At 53.7% G+C, this 17,366-nt stretch overlaps 1 protein-coding gene across 3 annotated transcripts in view; it reads left to right on the top strand.

Annotated features, from left to right (window-relative positions):
• Positions 1–17,366, top strand: part of TJP3 (tight junction protein 3) — a 29,803-nt gene that overhangs the window by 6,559 nt on the left and 5,878 nt on the right. For 2 of the 3 annotated variants that reach the window (XM_061150683.1, XM_061150685.1), the window contains exons 1-14: positions 3,313–3,518; positions 8,371–8,427; positions 8,543–8,652; positions 9,318–9,420; positions 9,670–10,018; positions 11,338–11,441; positions 12,387–12,546; positions 12,833–12,941; positions 13,462–13,520; positions 13,946–14,012; positions 14,270–14,426; positions 15,406–15,514; positions 15,656–15,893; positions 16,917–17,128. In XM_061150683.1, coding sequence (XP_061006666.1) covers positions 3,501–3,518; positions 8,371–8,427; positions 8,543–8,652; positions 9,318–9,420; positions 9,670–10,018; positions 11,338–11,441; positions 12,387–12,546; positions 12,833–12,941; positions 13,462–13,520; positions 13,946–14,012; positions 14,270–14,426; positions 15,406–15,514; positions 15,656–15,893; positions 16,917–17,128 — 1,852 coding nt within the window. In that variant the 5' untranslated portion in view covers positions 3,313–3,500. Of the gene's footprint in view, positions 1–3,312; positions 3,519–8,370; positions 8,428–8,542; positions 8,653–9,317; positions 9,421–9,669; positions 10,019–11,337; positions 11,442–12,386; positions 12,547–12,832; positions 12,942–13,461; positions 13,521–13,945; positions 14,013–14,269; positions 14,427–15,405; positions 15,515–15,655; positions 15,894–16,916; positions 17,129–17,366 lie in introns of those variants that run through there. The other variant, XM_061150684.1, reaches the window with a different exon arrangement.

The following is a 17,366-nucleotide window of genomic DNA, read 5'->3' as shown; positions in this document are numbered from 1 at the left end:
ATATTTTTTTGCATGAACGACTGAATAGGTGAGAAAATGAATGCATGAACGACCCTACCTCTGTGAGGCAGCACTGGATGCACCTTTCTCCAAAGCCCTGAATTTGAGTACAAATTATCTGACGGATACCGGGGAGCCGTTGAGTGTTCTTGAGCAGGTGTGAGGTGGCTGAAGGAAGACCATGTATCTTGGGCTGGTTATCCCCCTTAGAGGACTTTAAAGTGGGGTTTCTCTACCTCAGCACTATTGACTTTTGGGGCTGGGTGGTTCTCTGGGGTGGGGCTGTCCTGGGCACTTGGCGGTGGTGAGCAGCATCCCTGGCCTCTGTCCACTCCATGCCAACAGGAGTATGTGCATGCTCAGTTGTGTCCAACTCTGCAACCCCATGGACTGTAGCGGGTCAGGCTCCCTCTGTCCTTGGGATTCTACAGGCAAGAATACTGGAGTGGGTTGCGATTTCCTCCTCCAAGGGATCTTCCTGACCCAGGGATGGAACCCCCGTCTCCTGCATTGCCAGGTGGATTTTTTACCACAAAATCACCTGGGAAGCCCACTCAATGCCAACAGTATCTACTAAAAATGTCTTCAGATATTAAAGTGGGGTTTCGAGGGGGAGTGAGGGGTAAATCACCCTGCATACAGAGTGAGGGGTATGGCACCAAACAAAGCCAATCCAGCTCTTCTAGTTGGGCCCGCTACTTGACACATCTGGTCTCAGTTTTCTCAGCTGCAAATGGGCAAGTGTAACAGTGGTTGCAGCAAAGCTAACCCTCCTTAAGCATGAGACAGCCTACTTGTCTGATTTTGCCAGACCTACATCCCAATCAGTAACTCCTCCCCAGTAATCGCAACCGCAAATTCCTATATATATGTGGCAGTGGAGAATTTATTTATGTTTTTTCCTGTAACTCATTAAAACAAATATACATCTATTTTTTAAAAAATGGTTGACTTTCTTCTACCTAAAATCATTTTGTGTTTGGCCCAAGGTCACCTGCTGGTGGCCCAAGGTCACAATGGAAAAGGCTGAAGTTGGCTTAGATGGTAAAGAACCTGCCTGCAATGCAGGACACCTGGATTTGATCCCTGGGTCGAGATCTCCTGGAGAAGGGAAAGGCTACCCACTCTATTGTTGCCTGGAGAATTCCATGGACAGAGTAGCCTGGCGGGCTACAGTCCATGGGGTCACAAAGAGTCGGACCCGACTGAGCAACTAACACTGATTTACTTATGAGGGTCCAAATAGGTCCTTAGAAAGGGGCTCTGGCAAAGGATTATTGCCTTAGAAGCCTTTGGGCACCCTTGAGGGGTAAATTCTGGCTAACTGGGATCTCTAGACTAGTGTTTTGGGGAGAGGTGAGACATCAACCTTGGGGGCCTCAAAGATTTTGATTATATTCTTGCACATTTGGCAAATTCTTATCCAACATTCTTGCTGGGCTGGATGAATCACAAGCTGAAACTGAGATTGCCAAGAGAAATAGCAACAACCTCTGATAGGCAGATGACTCCATCCTTATGGCAGAAAGTGAAGAGGAACTAAAGAGCCTCTTGATAAAAGTGAAAAAGAAGAATGAAAAAGCTGGCTTAAAACTCAACATTAAAAACCTAAGATAATGGCATCTGGTCCCATCACTTCATGGCAAATAGATATGGAAACAATGGAAATAGTGATAGACTTTATTTTCTTGGATTGAAAATTACTGCAGACAGTAACTGCAGCCATGAAATTAAAAGACACTTTCTCCTTGGAAGAAAAGCTATGATAAGCATAGACAGTGTATCAAAAAGCAGAGATATCACTTTTTCAACAAAGGTCTGTATAGTCAAAGCTATGATTTTTCCAGTAGACATGTATGGAGGTGAGAGTTGGACCATAAAGAAAGCTGATCGCAAATTGATGCTTTCAAACTGTGGTGCCAGAGAAGACTCTGGGGAGTCCCTTGGACTACAAGGAGATCAAATCTGTCAGTCCTGAAGGAAATCAACCTCTAATATACAATGGAAGGTCTGTTGTTGAAGCCGAAGCTCCAATACTTTGGCCACCTGATGAGAAGAACTGACTGATTGGAAAAGATGTTGGGAAAGACTGAGGGCAAGAGGAGAAGGGGATGACAGAGGAAGAGATGGATGGATAGCATCACTGACTCAATGGACGTGAGTTTGAGCAAACTCGGAGATGGTGAAAGACAGGGAAGCCTGGCATGCTGCACTCCATGGGGTGGCAAAGAGTCGGACACGACTTAGTGACTGAACAACAACAGCAATATCCAAACTTCTAAACCCCAGTGGCAATGCCCCCTCTTCCAGGAAGACTTCCCTGATCCCTCATTTTCCCCTCTGCCTCCCTCTTCCCACAATCTGGAGCTTCTCTCAGCCCAGTCTTGGCTGGGTGAGGCTGGGAAGGGGTGTCTATGCCCAGATTTGCCCCTTCAACCTTGAACTGGGTGGGGCAAGGAAACAGTTGGGCCTCAGGGTCTATTTTTTTTAAACAAGAAGGAATGTGAGGGTAGAGCCAATGGTGGCTCCACCCACCCAGGTGACTTTCTCCCTTCCACACCCTTAGGTAGAGGGTTTCCTGCTCTGGTCCAGTTATTCCCAGACGGGTCCCTTAAGGGTGAGGCAGGGGGTGGAGAAGGAAGCATGACCTTTACTCCAAGAATCTTAAAGAATTTCCTGCCTGCCCTCCCCAGCTGGGGACCCAGCCCAGGGCTAGGTGTGAAGACAGGCTAACATTGGATTCTGGCCAGGCCCAGAGGTGACCGCTGTGCACCTTCTGGATCCTCCACTGTAGGGGACATCAAAAGGGAAGTCTCATATCAGCCTACACCTTCAGAAAGTCCATACCCCTCACCCCACCCCAGGCTTCTCTGGGCCTCAGTTTCCTCTCTAAAATAAACTCCCATAAATGAAAGAAATAAAATAGGGTGAACTTGCTGAAGATGAGGTGACCAAGAAAGACCAGCCCTACTCTCCGGACGTCTCTGACCCTTGGCTAGCTCCTAATCATAACACGTCTCTCTACAGAATCTCAACACGCAGAGGCTTTCCTGGATGGAAAACCTTCCAAAGCGCAGGCTCCGTTCCAAACGCGGCCTTAATCCCTGCCTTGTCTTCCTTGCAGCCACTCCTGGGGGTGGGGGTGGGGGGGGGGCGGCCGCCGGCTAGTGCGCAGCTGGGTGGAAAACTCGGCCTGGAATTCCCACCCCAGGGCCTGGATCCTGTGTTGGGAGGGGTGGGGGTGGTGGGAACGAAGGCGGCCTCGGCGGCGTCCGGGAGGCGTGTCGGGACAGAGGCGGGGCCGGGAGGGGACTCAGAGGAGGAAGAGGTGCAGGTGCTGCCCTGGCGGCGGAGCGGGCGGGAGCGGGGCAAGTGCTGGACACCTGCTTCGCCGCGACCCTCCCCAGCCTCCTCCCTCACACCAGGGTGGGGTCCAGTTTTGACTGCTTCTAGGCCCCCCGCCCTGGGCCAGAGGCGCTGGACAGCCCCCAGGGTGGACTATGGCGGTGAGATTCCAGGCGAGTAGCCCGCGGAGGGCCGGAGGGGGAGGGGACCGAGGTGGGGTCGGGGCTGGGGGCGGGACCCGGGACCCCAGATCACCCCCTGCCCAGGTAACAGATGGGGAAACTGAGGCCCAGGAGAATGTGGAGGCTAGCACGGGGAGAGTGTCCGCGCCCACTGGCCTCCAACGCTGCCTCCCGGGGCTCCCTCTGCCCCGGGTCTGCCTCCCTTAATAGATAGCGTTCGCGTGTGTACTAAGTCACTTCAGTCGTGTATGACTGTTTGCAACCCAATGGACTGTAGCCCGCCAGGCTCCTCTGTCCCATGCTCTCCTCCAGGGGATCTTTCCGACCCAGGGATGGAACCCGCGTCTGTCACGTCTCATGTATAGGCAGTCGGGTTGTTTACCACCAGCGCCACTTGAGAAGTCCCTTAGTAGGCAGACCGGTGTTCGAATCCCGATTTTTCTGTGTAACTTTGAGCCAGCCAGTGAGTCCACGCCTCTGGGTGATGGTCACTTTATAGAAGGGCGTGGGGAGGATCCTAGGAGGGGAGGGGAAATGCTCCTGGTACATAGTAGGTGTGCAGTTTCCCAGGGGGATGGGCCGAGTTGAGCTTGAGCACTAAGGGTGGGACGGTAGGCAGGGACTTTGTGGGCTGGAACGGCTTTGGCGAAGGCAGTGAGGCTGTGGAAGAGGGGATCACCATTTACTGAGTGCCTACTGTATACAGAGTCGTTGACTTGGGCGATCTGGCTTGAGAGCCCTGTTTTGTTGCATCGGGCAGGCGGATCAGGCTGGGGCAGGGAATCCCCGTGGCTCTGTGGCCAGGGGGGCGTGCTTCGTTCTCTAGTGTTGGAGCTTGAACCGACTTTGTCACACCCACCCTTCTGCGTCGCAGGTCGGGTCCCAGAGGCGTAAACAGGTGAACAGGCTTGGGAGATCTGTGGCTGGCCCCCGGCCAGACCACCCGAGGCTCTAGGGTTGGGAAGTTCTTTCTCCTTCCCGGCTGCTAGAAGCAGCTCCCAGAATCCCGTCCTCAACTCGAGTATTTGTGGTCCCCTCCCCTCCCCTCCCCTCCCCCACTCCGACCCCCGCTGTGGTTCCCAGAGGTGGGGGCGGGGAGGGGTAGAGTGATCTGCAGGCTGGCAACCACGTGCCCGGGCCGGTGTGACTCGGTAAGCCCAGTCCCCTCTGGAGGCTTTTCGTCTCCGGTGTTTCTGTCGCGCGCGTGGCAAGGGGCGGGGATGTAGGCCCGGGGCCGCTCCTCGGAGCTCACCTGGAGGGGGGCGGGGCTGAGGAGGCTAGGAACTCTGGACGGACAACTCTGGTGGTGGTGGTTGTCGTTAAGTCGTGTCTTAGTCTTTGCGACCCTATGGACTGCAGCACATCAGGCTCCTCTGTCCTCCACTATCTCCCAGAGAACCTGGTGGAGTTCCTGTCAAAATCAGCCTTTTATTCTACCATTAGTGCATTCCTCAAACTTCCCCCCAACACGGTCCTGGGGGGACAATGATGGGGTCCCAGGGCCCCCAACCCTGCCTACTAGGAATCCCCAGACTCAGGGGTGTAGGGGAGACAGGTGGACTGGAACCTCCCACACCTGAATAATCAGAGGGTAGAAATGTATGTGTCTTGTGGGGGTGTTGAGGACTTATTTCCTGAAGGAAGAGAAAGTGCCCCTGGGGCTGTGAAGGATGAATAGGAGTTTGCCAGGCAATACAGCATGTGCAAAAGCCTGGAAGGGAGGCTGATTGAAGGACCAATCAGCAAAGTACCCAGTGAGACAGCCACGACTAGCCTTCACACCCAAGAGGAAAGATCAGAAACTCACAAACTGATGATTAAACAGGGCAATTGAAGATGGTTTTGGATGCCATGAGTAAAACCTAATAAAAAAAGCAGAGGAGTGGTAGGATACCAAAGATTGGCTAGTCTGGGAGGTCTTCCTGGGGAGGCGGCATTCGAGCTGAGACCCCAGTGTCAGGGGACAGCTGTATGCATGTTGGGAGGGTGTCCAGGCACAGGGGTCAGACGGGGAAAGGCTGGGGGTGAACTAAGCTGAGGTGGGCTGTGGGGTTAGGTGTGACCCTATGGGTGTCAGAGAGCCTGCCAGTATCCATGGAGGCGAACCTGCACAAGCCGGGACAAGCCATGGCCACCTGTGCCTGCCCCCTCAGGGGCTGTGATTCCCTGGGGGCTGATTCTTAAAATAGAGCCAGGAACTCAAAATTCAAGGGGATCATTTAATGACACCAGACATAAAATCAGAGCAAGTGAAAAGATTTTGTTCCGAAAAATAAGTTTAGAAGGAAAACAAACAAACAAACAAACAGAAGGATGCTGGGACCAGGTGGTTGAGAGCAAAGGCATGGGACAGACTGCCAAGGTTCACATAGTGCTGTGTGACCTCTAGTAAGTTACTGAACCTCTCTGGGCCTCCTTTGCCTCCCCTGTGAGGCAGGAAGGCAGGAAGAGAAGCAGTGCCGCTTCCTGAGGTCACTCAGGAGTAAAGGAATGGGTACTGCAAAGTGCTCGCTGGCAGCTCATGAAATAGTGTTGCTTATTAATGTTACACAGAGGAGAAAGGTCATTATTATTACTTCTGACTACAACCACTGCCGTCCCTCCAGAGGCTCCTGTCGCTATTTGTGGGAGACTCCAGGCCCCCTTCTCACACCTCAGTGCTGAAAGATGGGTGAGGGAGGTACCCATTGTACAGATGGGGAAGGTGAGGCTGGAGAGGTACCAGCGCAGCCAGTCAAGCGCAGACTGAAGGGTTTGAATCTTGCTGAAAGCCGGCCTGGCTCGCAGGAGGGCTCATAAGGCCCCGCCCTCGGCTGTGTTTCCCTCTTCTCCTCCGGCTTCCTACCTCCCTGGAGCCTGGAATGCTGCTCTCCCAGGAACCTCTAAGAAAAGGTAGGGAAACACACCACACCTGCTATGCTATGTGGAGAGGGGGCATCATTTCTCCAAGGACCCCCAGGGGCAGCAGCACCTCCAGGTAGAAGTAAGGGATAGGTGGGGGCCAATCCCCCCTTCTGTTGGCTTCCTGACCTCTATTCCCAAAGCCTCTGATCTCATCTGTACCCTGGACTTGAAAATAACAGAAGCCACGCCTCCCCAGCCCTACGCGCCAATTGCTCTGTTGTCTTGACAAGTGACTTTCCCTCTCTGGACCCAGCTTTCCTCATCTGTGATTGTTCAGTCACTCAGTCATGTCCGACTCTGCAACCCCATGGACTGCAAGCGTGCCAGGTTTCCCTGTCCTTCACCATCTCCCAGAACTTGCTCAAACTCATGTCCATTGAACTGGTGATGCCATCCAACCACCTCATCCTCTGTCGTCCCCTTCTCCTCCTGCCTTCAGTCTTCCCCAGCATCAGGGTCTTTTCCAATGAGTCAGCCCGTCGCATCAGGTGGCCAAAGTATTGGAGCTTCAGCTTCAGCATCAGTCCTTCCAAAGAATATTCAGGGTTGATTTCCTTTAGGATTGACTGGTTTGATCTCCTTGCAGTCCAAGGGACTCTCAAGAGTCTTCTCCAACACCACAGTTCAAAAGCATCAATTCTTCAGCCCTCAGCCTTCTTTATGGCCCAACTCTCACATCCATACATGACTACTGGAAAAATCATATAACAGATTAATAATAGAATATCTGTTAACAGAACACCTGTTAGTGAGCAGATTAAATGAGATCTTACTGCAAAGAGCCTGGCTCAAAGGAAGCACTTCATTCAGTCATTCTGTAGATAGAATCTGAGGCAGATAAAAATCTCTGCCCTCCGAAGCGGACATTCTAGAGGGAGAAGTGCAGTGACCAGATTTTTAAAATTCAGAGAATGTCAAGGGCTCACAGCTTCTATGAACTGGGAATCAGGGTGAGGCGGAAAAACTGGTCTGTTGTAGGCTGGGGAGGGGGCCAGTTGCAGACCGGGTGACTGGGAGAAGGAAGTGAGGGAGGAAGCCAGGTAGAGATCTGGTGGACGAGAGTTTCAGGCAGAGGAGAAAGTGTGTGCAAAGGTCCTGGGGGCAGGACTGGGCCTGGCATGTTGGAGGAATGGCGAGGAGGCCTAAGGGTCTGGAGCAGAGTGAGTCCCTTGTGCCTGTGGGCCTTGCTTGATGCCCCTAGGCACCAAGTCAGATCTCCCAGAGGGAAAGCAACAAGGACTTGTCTCTTCTCTGTTTCCATTACAGTTCAGCACCATTAACATCTGGGAAAGGATCTCTTTTTTTGTTGTTTTTTTCTGTATTTCTGGTTGCTCTGGGTCTTTGTTGCTATGCGCGGGTGTTCTCTAGTTGCGGCAATCAGGGGCTATTCTTCATTGCGCTGCACGGGCTTCTCATTGACGTGTCTTCTCTTGTTGCAGAGCACAGGCTCTAGAGGCATGGCCTCAGTAGTTGTAGTGCGTGAGCTTAGTAGCTTCTCATGGCATATGGAATCTTCCCGGACCAGGGATCAAACCCATGTCCCCTGCATTGGCAAGCGGATTCTTATCCACTGTACCACCAGGGAAGTCCATGGATCATTCTTTTTGGTGGGGTCTGTCCTGTGCACTGAAGGAATTTGAGAAGCACCCCTGGCCCCCACCCACTCGATGCCAGGAGCACACCTAATTTTGACAACCACAGATGATCCCAGATACCACACAGTGTCCCCTGGAGGAGGCAGAACAGTTCTGGGTTGAGAACCACTGACTTAAGTCCACTTTGCAGATGAAAACACTGAGGTCTCAGGAGAGATTGCAACTAGCCCACAGGCTCGGGCCAGGAGAGTGTCAGGGCCAGGAGAGTGTCAGAGCCAGGCTCCCCACCCAGGTATGAAGACCCCTGAATCCTCACACCCACCTTCCCTGTCACCTCCCTCCAGGTGTTGGACATGGAGGAGCTGACCATCTGGGAACAGTACACAGCCACGATCAGCAAGGTGGGACCTCACTCTCCCTGCATGGGTGCCAACAGAAATGGTGGGTTGGTCCCCATGGGACGGCCTTTGTCCCAGTGAAAAGCAAAATCACGTTCTGCTTCTCATCCTCTCTCAGGACCCCCGCCGAGGCTTTGGCATCGCAGTCTCTGGTGGCCGAGACCGGTCCGGTGGATCTGTGGTTGTGTCCGATGTGGTGCCTGGAGGGCCGGCTGAGGGCCGGCTACAGTGAGTGTCAAGGCAGCTGGGTTACAGGGGACAGGCATGTCAAGAAGAGGGACCTATATGGACCAGAGTCGGGAGGCTAAAAAATGCCTGGCACCTTCCAGCTCTTGACAACACAGGACTGGAAGCTGGCAGCATGACTGACTGTGTTCTTGGGGTCATGGTGGCCCTGGAACGCTCCTGGAACAAATATCCTGGAAACCTCTTTTTGGCTGGAGGGAGAGTGACCCAGTATCCTGAGGTCTTGGGGGCAGGAGGCTCCTGGGAGTTATTTTGGGAAAAATGGTTCTTGGGCCTGAGTGGCTGACAGGTGACATGATACTCAGAATTGGGGGCCAGCTTCAGAGAGAAACAGAGTGTGAAACAGAGACAGAAGGGAAGAAAAGCATGAAGAGATGGGCCTAGAGAAAAAAGTAAGGGGGTGAGATGCCAGTTGCAATTGCAGTTAATGTTCTACAATTGCATTTCATTACTATGTGGGTTCTTTGATCAGCCCCACTTTACAGATGAGGAAACCGAGGCCCAGAGCCTCAGTGAGCCTGGGGACACTGATGGTTTGGAACCAGGCCTTATAGAGCTGGGGGTACCTGCCAGGGGCCCTCAGGGAAGGCCTGGGGAGAGGGGCTCCCAGCAAGGCCTCCTCCCTGAGACCTAGCCTTCTCCCTCAGGACAGGGGACCACATTGTCATGGTGAACGGGGTCTCCATGGAGAGTGTCACCTCCACCTTCGCCATTCAGATACTCAAGACCTGCACAAAGATGGCCAACATTGTGAGTGGGAGGGGCAGCTCCTGCTCAGCAGCACCTCTGTCCTGGCTGAGTCAACCCCCCCCACCCCCCATCCCCGATCCTACTGCCCATGGGCAGATGAATATAAGCTTCCCCCAAGCCACTGGAATTGTGTCCCCGTTTCACAGCTTGGATGTTGAGGTTCAGAGGGACCAGAGTCCCCCAGGGCTGCCCAGGGGATGGGCCAGAGCCTTAAACTGGCCCCCCACCCATCTCTGCCTCCCTTAACAGACGGTGAAGCGTCCCCGGAAAGTCCAGGTGCCCGCCACCAAGGTCACTTCTGCCCCGGGACACGAGGACTCAGATGAGGAAGACAGGCTGCGGCGTTTGGAGGAGGTTGACCACGGCCGGGGATACGAGGGGGACACGTCCAGCGGCTCTGGCCGCTCCTGGGGCGAGCGCTCCCGTCGGCCAAGGGCAGGTCGCCGGAGTCGGGCCAACAGCCACGGGCGCAGGAGCCCGGGTGGCGGCTCCGAGGCCAACGGGCTGGCCCTGGTGTCCGGCTTCAAGCGGCTGCCGCGGCAGGATGTGCAAATGCGGCCCGTGAAGTCCGTGTTGGTGCGGAAGAGAGAGAGTGATGGTGAGCCTTGGGGCTATGTTGTTGGCAGGAGTCTTGGAGTCCCTGGGAAAGGGCCACATTGCTGCCCTGACATTCGGTCCTGCGTGGTGTGTGGTCAGCAGAATAACGGCTCCCAAAGATGTCCACACCCTATCCCAGGACCTGTGGACGTGTCACCTCACGGGGCAGAGGGGACTCTGCAGGTGCAATTAAGCTAGGCCCCTGCGACGGGGACGACCCTAGATTCCCTGGGGCCCCAGTGTCTTCACAGGGTCCTTATAAGAGGGAGGGGGAGGATCAGAGGCAGAGAGAGACAGGAGATGCTGAGCTGCTGGCTGTGAGGATGGAGGGAGGGGCCACACGCCAGGTGGTGCCTCGGAGCTGGAAAAGGCAGAAGCCAGTGCTCCCTGGGAGCCTCTGGAGGAACCAGCCCTGCCCACACCTGGATTAAGTCCCATGGGGCCCATTTCAGACTGTGAGATAAATCTATGTTGTATTATATGCACTAAGTTTGTGGCATGTTCTTAGAGAAACAGGAAGCTCACACATCGTGACATCAGTAGATTGTCAAGGTGTTCTAGGTAGAGAACAGTAGACCTCTACCTCTACAGAGGTAGAGAGACATGACCTCTCACCCCCCTCTTGATTCAAGGACAGCATCATGATCTTGGAATTGTGGTTACGATGTGACAAATGGCACTGGGACCTCTACCCCAGTAGACATCGTACTTTGAATAATCCTGAAAACGTTTGTTGTGATCTCATTGAATATTGGGGGTTGTGACCCCGAAGCCCCTTTGGTGTTGTCATCAGGGTGTCCGGAAGGGACAGCCCGGGCTCTGTCCCTTCTCAGGTACCTACTGCCGACCACTATGCGATGACATCAGAATCCCTGTCCCAGGGCATTTGCATAGACCATTTCCCACCTGAAACAACCTTCCCAAGACCCTTTTAGGATTTGCTCCCTTGTTTCATCTGAGACCTGGCTCAGACATTACCCCCTTAGAAAGGCCGTCCCCCGACCACCTCGTCCCAAACGGCTTCCCCCCTTCCCACCAAGGCCACTTTCCCCACCTCCCCGCTTTCTCCATCTTCCCAGTTCTTGGCACCACCTGGTGTTTGTGTGTTGCATCTCCAGCTACGGGGCACCAGGTCTGCTGTCACCTGCTGACAGGTACCTGAGGGGGAGAATGCCCGCTGGAAATGCTGAAGCTTGCCCTGTCCCCTCAGGACAGCAGCTGGGAAGATAGGATGGTAGAGAGCAGGTGAAAAGGCTGGGATCTGAGAGCCAGGGGATCTGAGAGCCAGGCCCTGCCTCAGTTTTCCACCTCCTCCCACAGATTTTGGGGTCAAACTGGGCAGTCAGATCTTCATCAAGCACATCACAGATTCGGGCCTGGCTGCCCAGAACGGTGGGCTTCAGGAAGGAGACCTCATCCTCCAGGTAAGCCTGGGCTTCCCATTAGAGGCAGGGAGACCAGGGCCAGAGAGTAACAGTGCTACCAAGACACCCAGTAAGGTCAGCAGAGCTGAACTACTTGCCGGCTGCATTGTTATCTATTTTCCAAAGGTTGGAGATGGCTATGCAGGATTCTCCCCACTTTCCCCTATCTGCTGCTAATCCATTGCCAAATGTTGGTTTCTAGTACACCCTTTGGGTTGTCTGTTTCTAGTATCCTCAGAATCACATGGCCACCTGGCTACAGCACTGATTCATGGACCTGCCTTAGGTGACTGGATACTAGTCATCCAGAAACCAGGCTTCAAGGAGCAGCTCTGCCTTAAGAGTTCATTTCCTTCTAGACTCCTCCCCTGAAAATCTGTTTCTAGTGATTCCTGGTGTTTGATTTCCAAATCATTTCTGGTTGATTGTTTCTAAACTCTTCTCAGAGTTGTCTGTTTCTAGTGACCCTGAGGAATTGTCTGTTTCTAGTGGCTTTTGTGCGTTTCTAGTCTACTTCTAGATGTCTGTTTCTAGCACCTCCTAGAGATGATCTGTTTCTAGTATTTAAGTATTTACTCCCTCGCCCCAAATTAGAGTTGTCTCTATTATTACTCCTGAGTTGTTGTTTCTAATATCTGTTCCCAGTGTCTCCTGAGAAATTTCCCTCTCTGGGGAGATGAGAGAGTCAATCCATTTAAAATTTTTCCCTAGCATTCCCCCATCCCTCTTAGAAAACTGTGTGTTTCTAGAATTCTTCGGAGGTCAGTTCTTGGCATAGTATCCTCTCACAGAAGGAATGCAATTCTATCATTTTCTCTTGAGAATGTCTGTTTTTAGTAACCCCTGAGAGTTGTATGTTTGTAGTTCCCCCACCAAAATATCTGTTTCTAGCATCCCCTATCTCTCATGAACTTGCCTCCTCTCTTCTTTCCTGATTCCTTTTAGATCAACGGAGTGTCCAGTGAGAATCTGTCACTGAGTGACACCCGGCAACTGATCGAGAAATCAGAAGGGAAACTGACTCTGCTGGTGCTCAGGGACCGAGGCCAGTTCCTGGTGAATATCCCTCCAGCCGTCAGTGACAGCGACAGCTCCCTCCTGGAGGGTGAGGGGCCAGGAGGCCAGCTCTGGGCAGGGAGGTTCAAATGGAGGGCAAGGGAAGCAGTCTGTGTCTGGCAGGGCCAAGCAGGGGTTGGTAAGCCTGGCCCTGAGAGGCTCAGAGAGGGACAGAAACTTGCCCAAGGCCACACAGCAAATCAGAGCTGGAGGTTCCCAGCTGAGCCTGACTCTGGTCTGGGCCCCTTTGCTTAGAGGGGCCTGATGTGCCCCTCCGTGAAATGGGTCCAGCCTGGAAGGCCATGCTCATGGCTGACACATGTTTTTCCCCACAGACATCTCAGACCTCAGCTCAGAACTGTCCCAGGCACCACCATCTCACATCCCACCACCACCCCAGCATGGGCAGCAGAGTCCAGACACCAGCCGAACCAACTCCCCCGGGTATGTAACCCCATTGGCTAGAATGGCCAAATGAGAGGGGAACACGGGCATGTCTTTTCCCACATGGAGTAACCTTGAGGATGCAGCCATGGTGGCCTGCCTGGAAGAGGTCGCTCCTGTCCATGGGAGGTTCCAAGACGTGGTCTAGCGCTATGGGCTTTTGGGGGTGGATAATCCACTTCTAAGTTCCCTTGTATGGCTGTTGGTGGGAGGAATCAGACCCTCAGCAGGGGGGTCTGTCTAGGGGAGGGGACCACACAGGAGTAACAACCAGGGGTAGAGGTCACCACAGTCCATCTTAGAGGCCAGAGGACAGCCCATGCCAAGGTTCCAACTCTTACTTCATTGTTGGCTCTTTAGGTCATTAACTAGTCACGGCATGAGGAGCAGAGGGCCTGAGATCACACAGCTGCAGAGGGACAGGACTAGAATTAAAACCCAAGTGCTGATAAATTAAAATTCTAAAATTTGCTGCTCGACATCCCCCCCTCCACCTCACCCCAAATCTGTTCCCCACCAGGGAGAGCCACCGGCTTCAGCAGGAAAGTTCAATGGATTCTAGGACCGCGTCAGAACCAGGTGAGCAGGGATTTCCTTGGTGGTCCAGTGGCTGAGACTCCGTGCTTCCAATGCAGGGGGCTTGGGTGCAATCCCTGGTCGGGGAACTAAGATCTCACATGGCACAGCAAAAAAAAAAAAAAAGACATTTCAACAATGCTGACTTCTCATTTGTCATCAACAAATATATTTTTTAAAAAACCAAACAGGTGAGCAGAGGGTGGTCATTCTGAGCACCTCTCCTCTGGTTTTTCTGATCTCAGCCAATGAGGCTGTGCCATGCAGAGTGTAGAAGGCTGGCATGGGCCTCAGAGGTCAGGGACAATTCCCCCCGGAAGGAGCGGGGGTTGGGCAGCCACATTCCAAGGGGCAGGGACACCCTACAGCAAAGGTTTGGCGGCTGGACCGGTCAGTGCACTTGGGGAAAACTGGCTGTTCCTTTTCAGACTCCCCGAGGCCAAGAAACTATGACATCTACAGGGTGCCCAGCAGTCAGAGTGTGGAGGACCACGGGTATGTGCCCCAAAAGAAAACTGAGGACCTGCACACGCCGAGGTGTCTCCCCGGTCCCCACCACCTGCCTTCCCGGGACACCCATGTGGGGCTGTTTGGGAGGCTCGGCTTGGAAACAGGGGAGCTCACGGTCCTCCTGACTCCGCCTCCCGCATGACTCCGCCTCCGCCTGCCCTGACTCCGCCTCCCGCATGACTCCGCCTCCGCCTGCCCTGACTCCGCCTCCCACCTGACTCCGCCTCCGCCTCTCCGCGCAGGTACAGCCCAGACTCGCGGGTGGTCCGCTTCTTCAAGGGCGCGAACATCGGGCTGCGGCTGGCCGGAGGCAATGACGTGGGCATCTTTGTGTCCGGGGTTCAGGCGGGCAGCCCGGCTGACGGGCAGGGCATCCAGGAGGGAGATGAGATTCTGCAGGTGAGTGGGAGTTTTGGTTGGGGCGGCTGGCGGTGGGCGTTCTGGGTGGTCCCCGAGTCTGTTGCTGCCTGTGAGCCCGCCTCTTGGGCCTCCCTGGGAACTAGCAAGACCGTCAGAGACACTCGAATTTATATAGATAGATAGGAACTAGCAAGACCGTCAGAGACACTCGAATTTATATAGATAGATAGATTGATTGATTGATTGATTGATTGATTGATTGATTTATATTATTTGTTTTTGGCTGCTCTGCGTCTTCCTTTTTCTTGGGGATAGTTTTGGTCACCACCTCCTATACAGTGTTACAAACCTCCGTCCATAGTGCTTCAGTCACTGCGTCTATCATATCTAATCCCGTGAATCTATTCGTCACTTCCACTGAAGAATCATAAGGGATTTGATTTAGGTCATACCTGAATGGCTTAGTGATTTTCTCTACTTTCTTCAACTAAGGTCTGAACTTTGCAGTAAGGAGCTCATGATCTGAGCCACAGTCAGCTCCCGGTCTTGTTTTTGCTGACTGTATAGAGCTTCTCTGCAGCATGTGGAATCTTCCCGGACTAGGGATTGAATTCTTGTCCCCTGCATTGGCAGGTGGATTCTTAACCACTGGACCACCGGAGAAGTCCCTGTCTTTCCTCTTTCATGTTTCACCAAATTCCCACCAGTGTCCTGGTCCTGTCACAGCTGAGACCCCTCCCCCCCACCCCATTCCTGTGTCTTGATGTTGACCACTCACTGAGACTTGGTTGTGCCTGAATTGATTACATTTCCCGTTTCCTAGTTTCCGGGTCAAACCTTCACGAGTGTGTGTGAAGCCCGGGTTCCACAGGCAATGCCTACATTGGAAAGCCATCCCCTAATCTCCAGGACTCTTGACAGCAACCTTGGAAGAAGAGGGTTGAGAGCTTTGTCGAGAGGAAGACCTGGGATCTCTCACGCGGGGCATCGTCCCACCCCTGCACCCCATTCCCGGCAGGTGAATGATACCCCGTTCCAGAACCTGACCCGGGAGGAGGCTGTGAACTTCCTGTTGGGGCTGCCAGTTGGCGAGGAGGTGGAGCTGGTGACACAGCGCAAGCAGGACAGTGAGTGTGTGTGTGTGTGTGTGTGTGTGTGAGAGAGAGAGAGAGAGGTGTGCGTGGCCCATGGCTGAGTGTGATCCACAGTCAAGCCCTGGGGAGAGGTGGGGTCTGAGTCCCACCAGTTCACAGAGTCTCCCCATCCAGTCTTCCAGAAGATGGTGCGGTCTGGCTTGGGCGACTCCTTCTACATCCGCACGCACTTTGAGATGGAGCCCAGCCCGCCGTCCGGCCTGGGCTTCACCCGCGGAGATGTCTTCCACGTGCTGGACACACTGTACCCCGGCCCCGGGCAGAGTTCCGCCCGGGGAGGCCAGTGGCTGGCGGTGCGCATGGGGCGTGACCTCCGGGAGAAGGAGCGGGGCATCATCCCCAACCAGAGCAGGTGGGGACCAACTGCACACTGGGATGGTTTAGCATCGCTACTTAGCACCCCTGGTGGTGCACTCTGGAGAGCCACGCAGAAGGCTCCAGCCAGCAGTCAGCACCAGTATCAGTTTCCTGCAGCTGCTGTAACAAATTACCATAAACCTATGGACTTTGAGCAACATGCATTTATCATCCCATGTTCTGGAGGTCTGAAGTTTGAAATGAATCTGATGGGACTCAGTCAAGATGTGGGCAGGGCTGGGTCCTCCCGAGGCTCTAGGGGAGCATAAGCTCCTGCCTTTTCTAGCATCTAGAGGCACCACTTCCCTGGCTCACGGCCCCTCCCTCCATCCTCACAGCCAGCAGCGCAGCATCTCCTGTCTCTCTCTGCCTCTGACCCTCCCACCGCTCCTTTTTTTTTTTTGTAAAATTTATTTATTTTTGGCTGCACTGGGTCTTCCTTGTTGCACACGGGCTTTCTCTAGTTGCAGTGAATGGGGGCTACTCTTGGCCGCAGTGCTTGGGCTTCTTATTGCAGTGGCTTATCTTGTTTTGGAGCACAGACTCTAAGGCGCACAGACTTCTGTAGCTGTGGTACAGGGGCTTAGTTGCTGTGAGGTATTAGGATCTTCCTGGACCAGGGATTGAACCCATGTCCCCTGCATTGGCAGGTGGATTCTTTTTGTTGTTGTTTTTTTTTCCCATTTATTTTTATTAGTTGGAGGCTAATTACTTTACAATATTGTAATGGTTTTTGCCATACATTGACATGAATCAGCCATGGATTGGCAGGTTCTTAACAACTGGACCACCAGGGAAGTACCTCCCACCCCCCTTTTATAAGGACCCTATGGTGACACTGGGTCCCCCCGGGGAGCCAGGGTTGTCCCCATTTCAGGGGCCTTAACTTAATCCCTCCTGCAAAGTCTCCTCTGCCCACTGAGGTGACACGTCCACAGGCCCCCTGTTCAGGCCATGGACATCTTTAGGGCTGTCACACTGGACTCCTGTGCTCACTTACCTCCTCCCTTCTCTCCAGGGCTGAGCAGCTGGCCAGTCTGGAGGCTGCCCAGCGGGCTGTGGGGGTCACACCTGGAGCCTCAGCGGGCTCCAACTCACGGGCCGAGTTTTGGCGGCTCCGGGGTCTTCGTCGGGGAGCTAAGAAGACCACCCATCGGAGCCGCGAGGATCTGTCGGCTCTAACCAAACAGGGTCACTACCCACCATATGAGCGCGTGGTGCTGAGAGAAGGTGGGCCAGGGTGGGAGGAGGAGAAGGGCCTCAAACAAGAGTGTTCAAAAGCCACAATCCTTACCTCCCTCCTTCAACCCCAAATACCCACTTTTGGTTTCCTTAGGACCAAGAATGCCGTGCCATGCCATGCTTTAGTCGTGTTTGACTCTTCGTGACCCTATGCACTGTAGCCCACCAGGCTCTTCTGTCCATGGGATTCTCTAGGCAAGAATATTGGAGTGTGTTGCCATGCCCT

This window comes from Dama dama, chromosome 9 (genome assembly GCF_033118175.1).
Source record: "Dama dama isolate Ldn47 chromosome 9, ASM3311817v1, whole genome shotgun sequence".
Taxonomy (NCBI): domain Eukaryota; kingdom Metazoa; phylum Chordata; class Mammalia; order Artiodactyla; family Cervidae; genus Dama; species Dama dama.
This window is presented reverse-complemented; position numbering and strand designations above follow the sequence as displayed.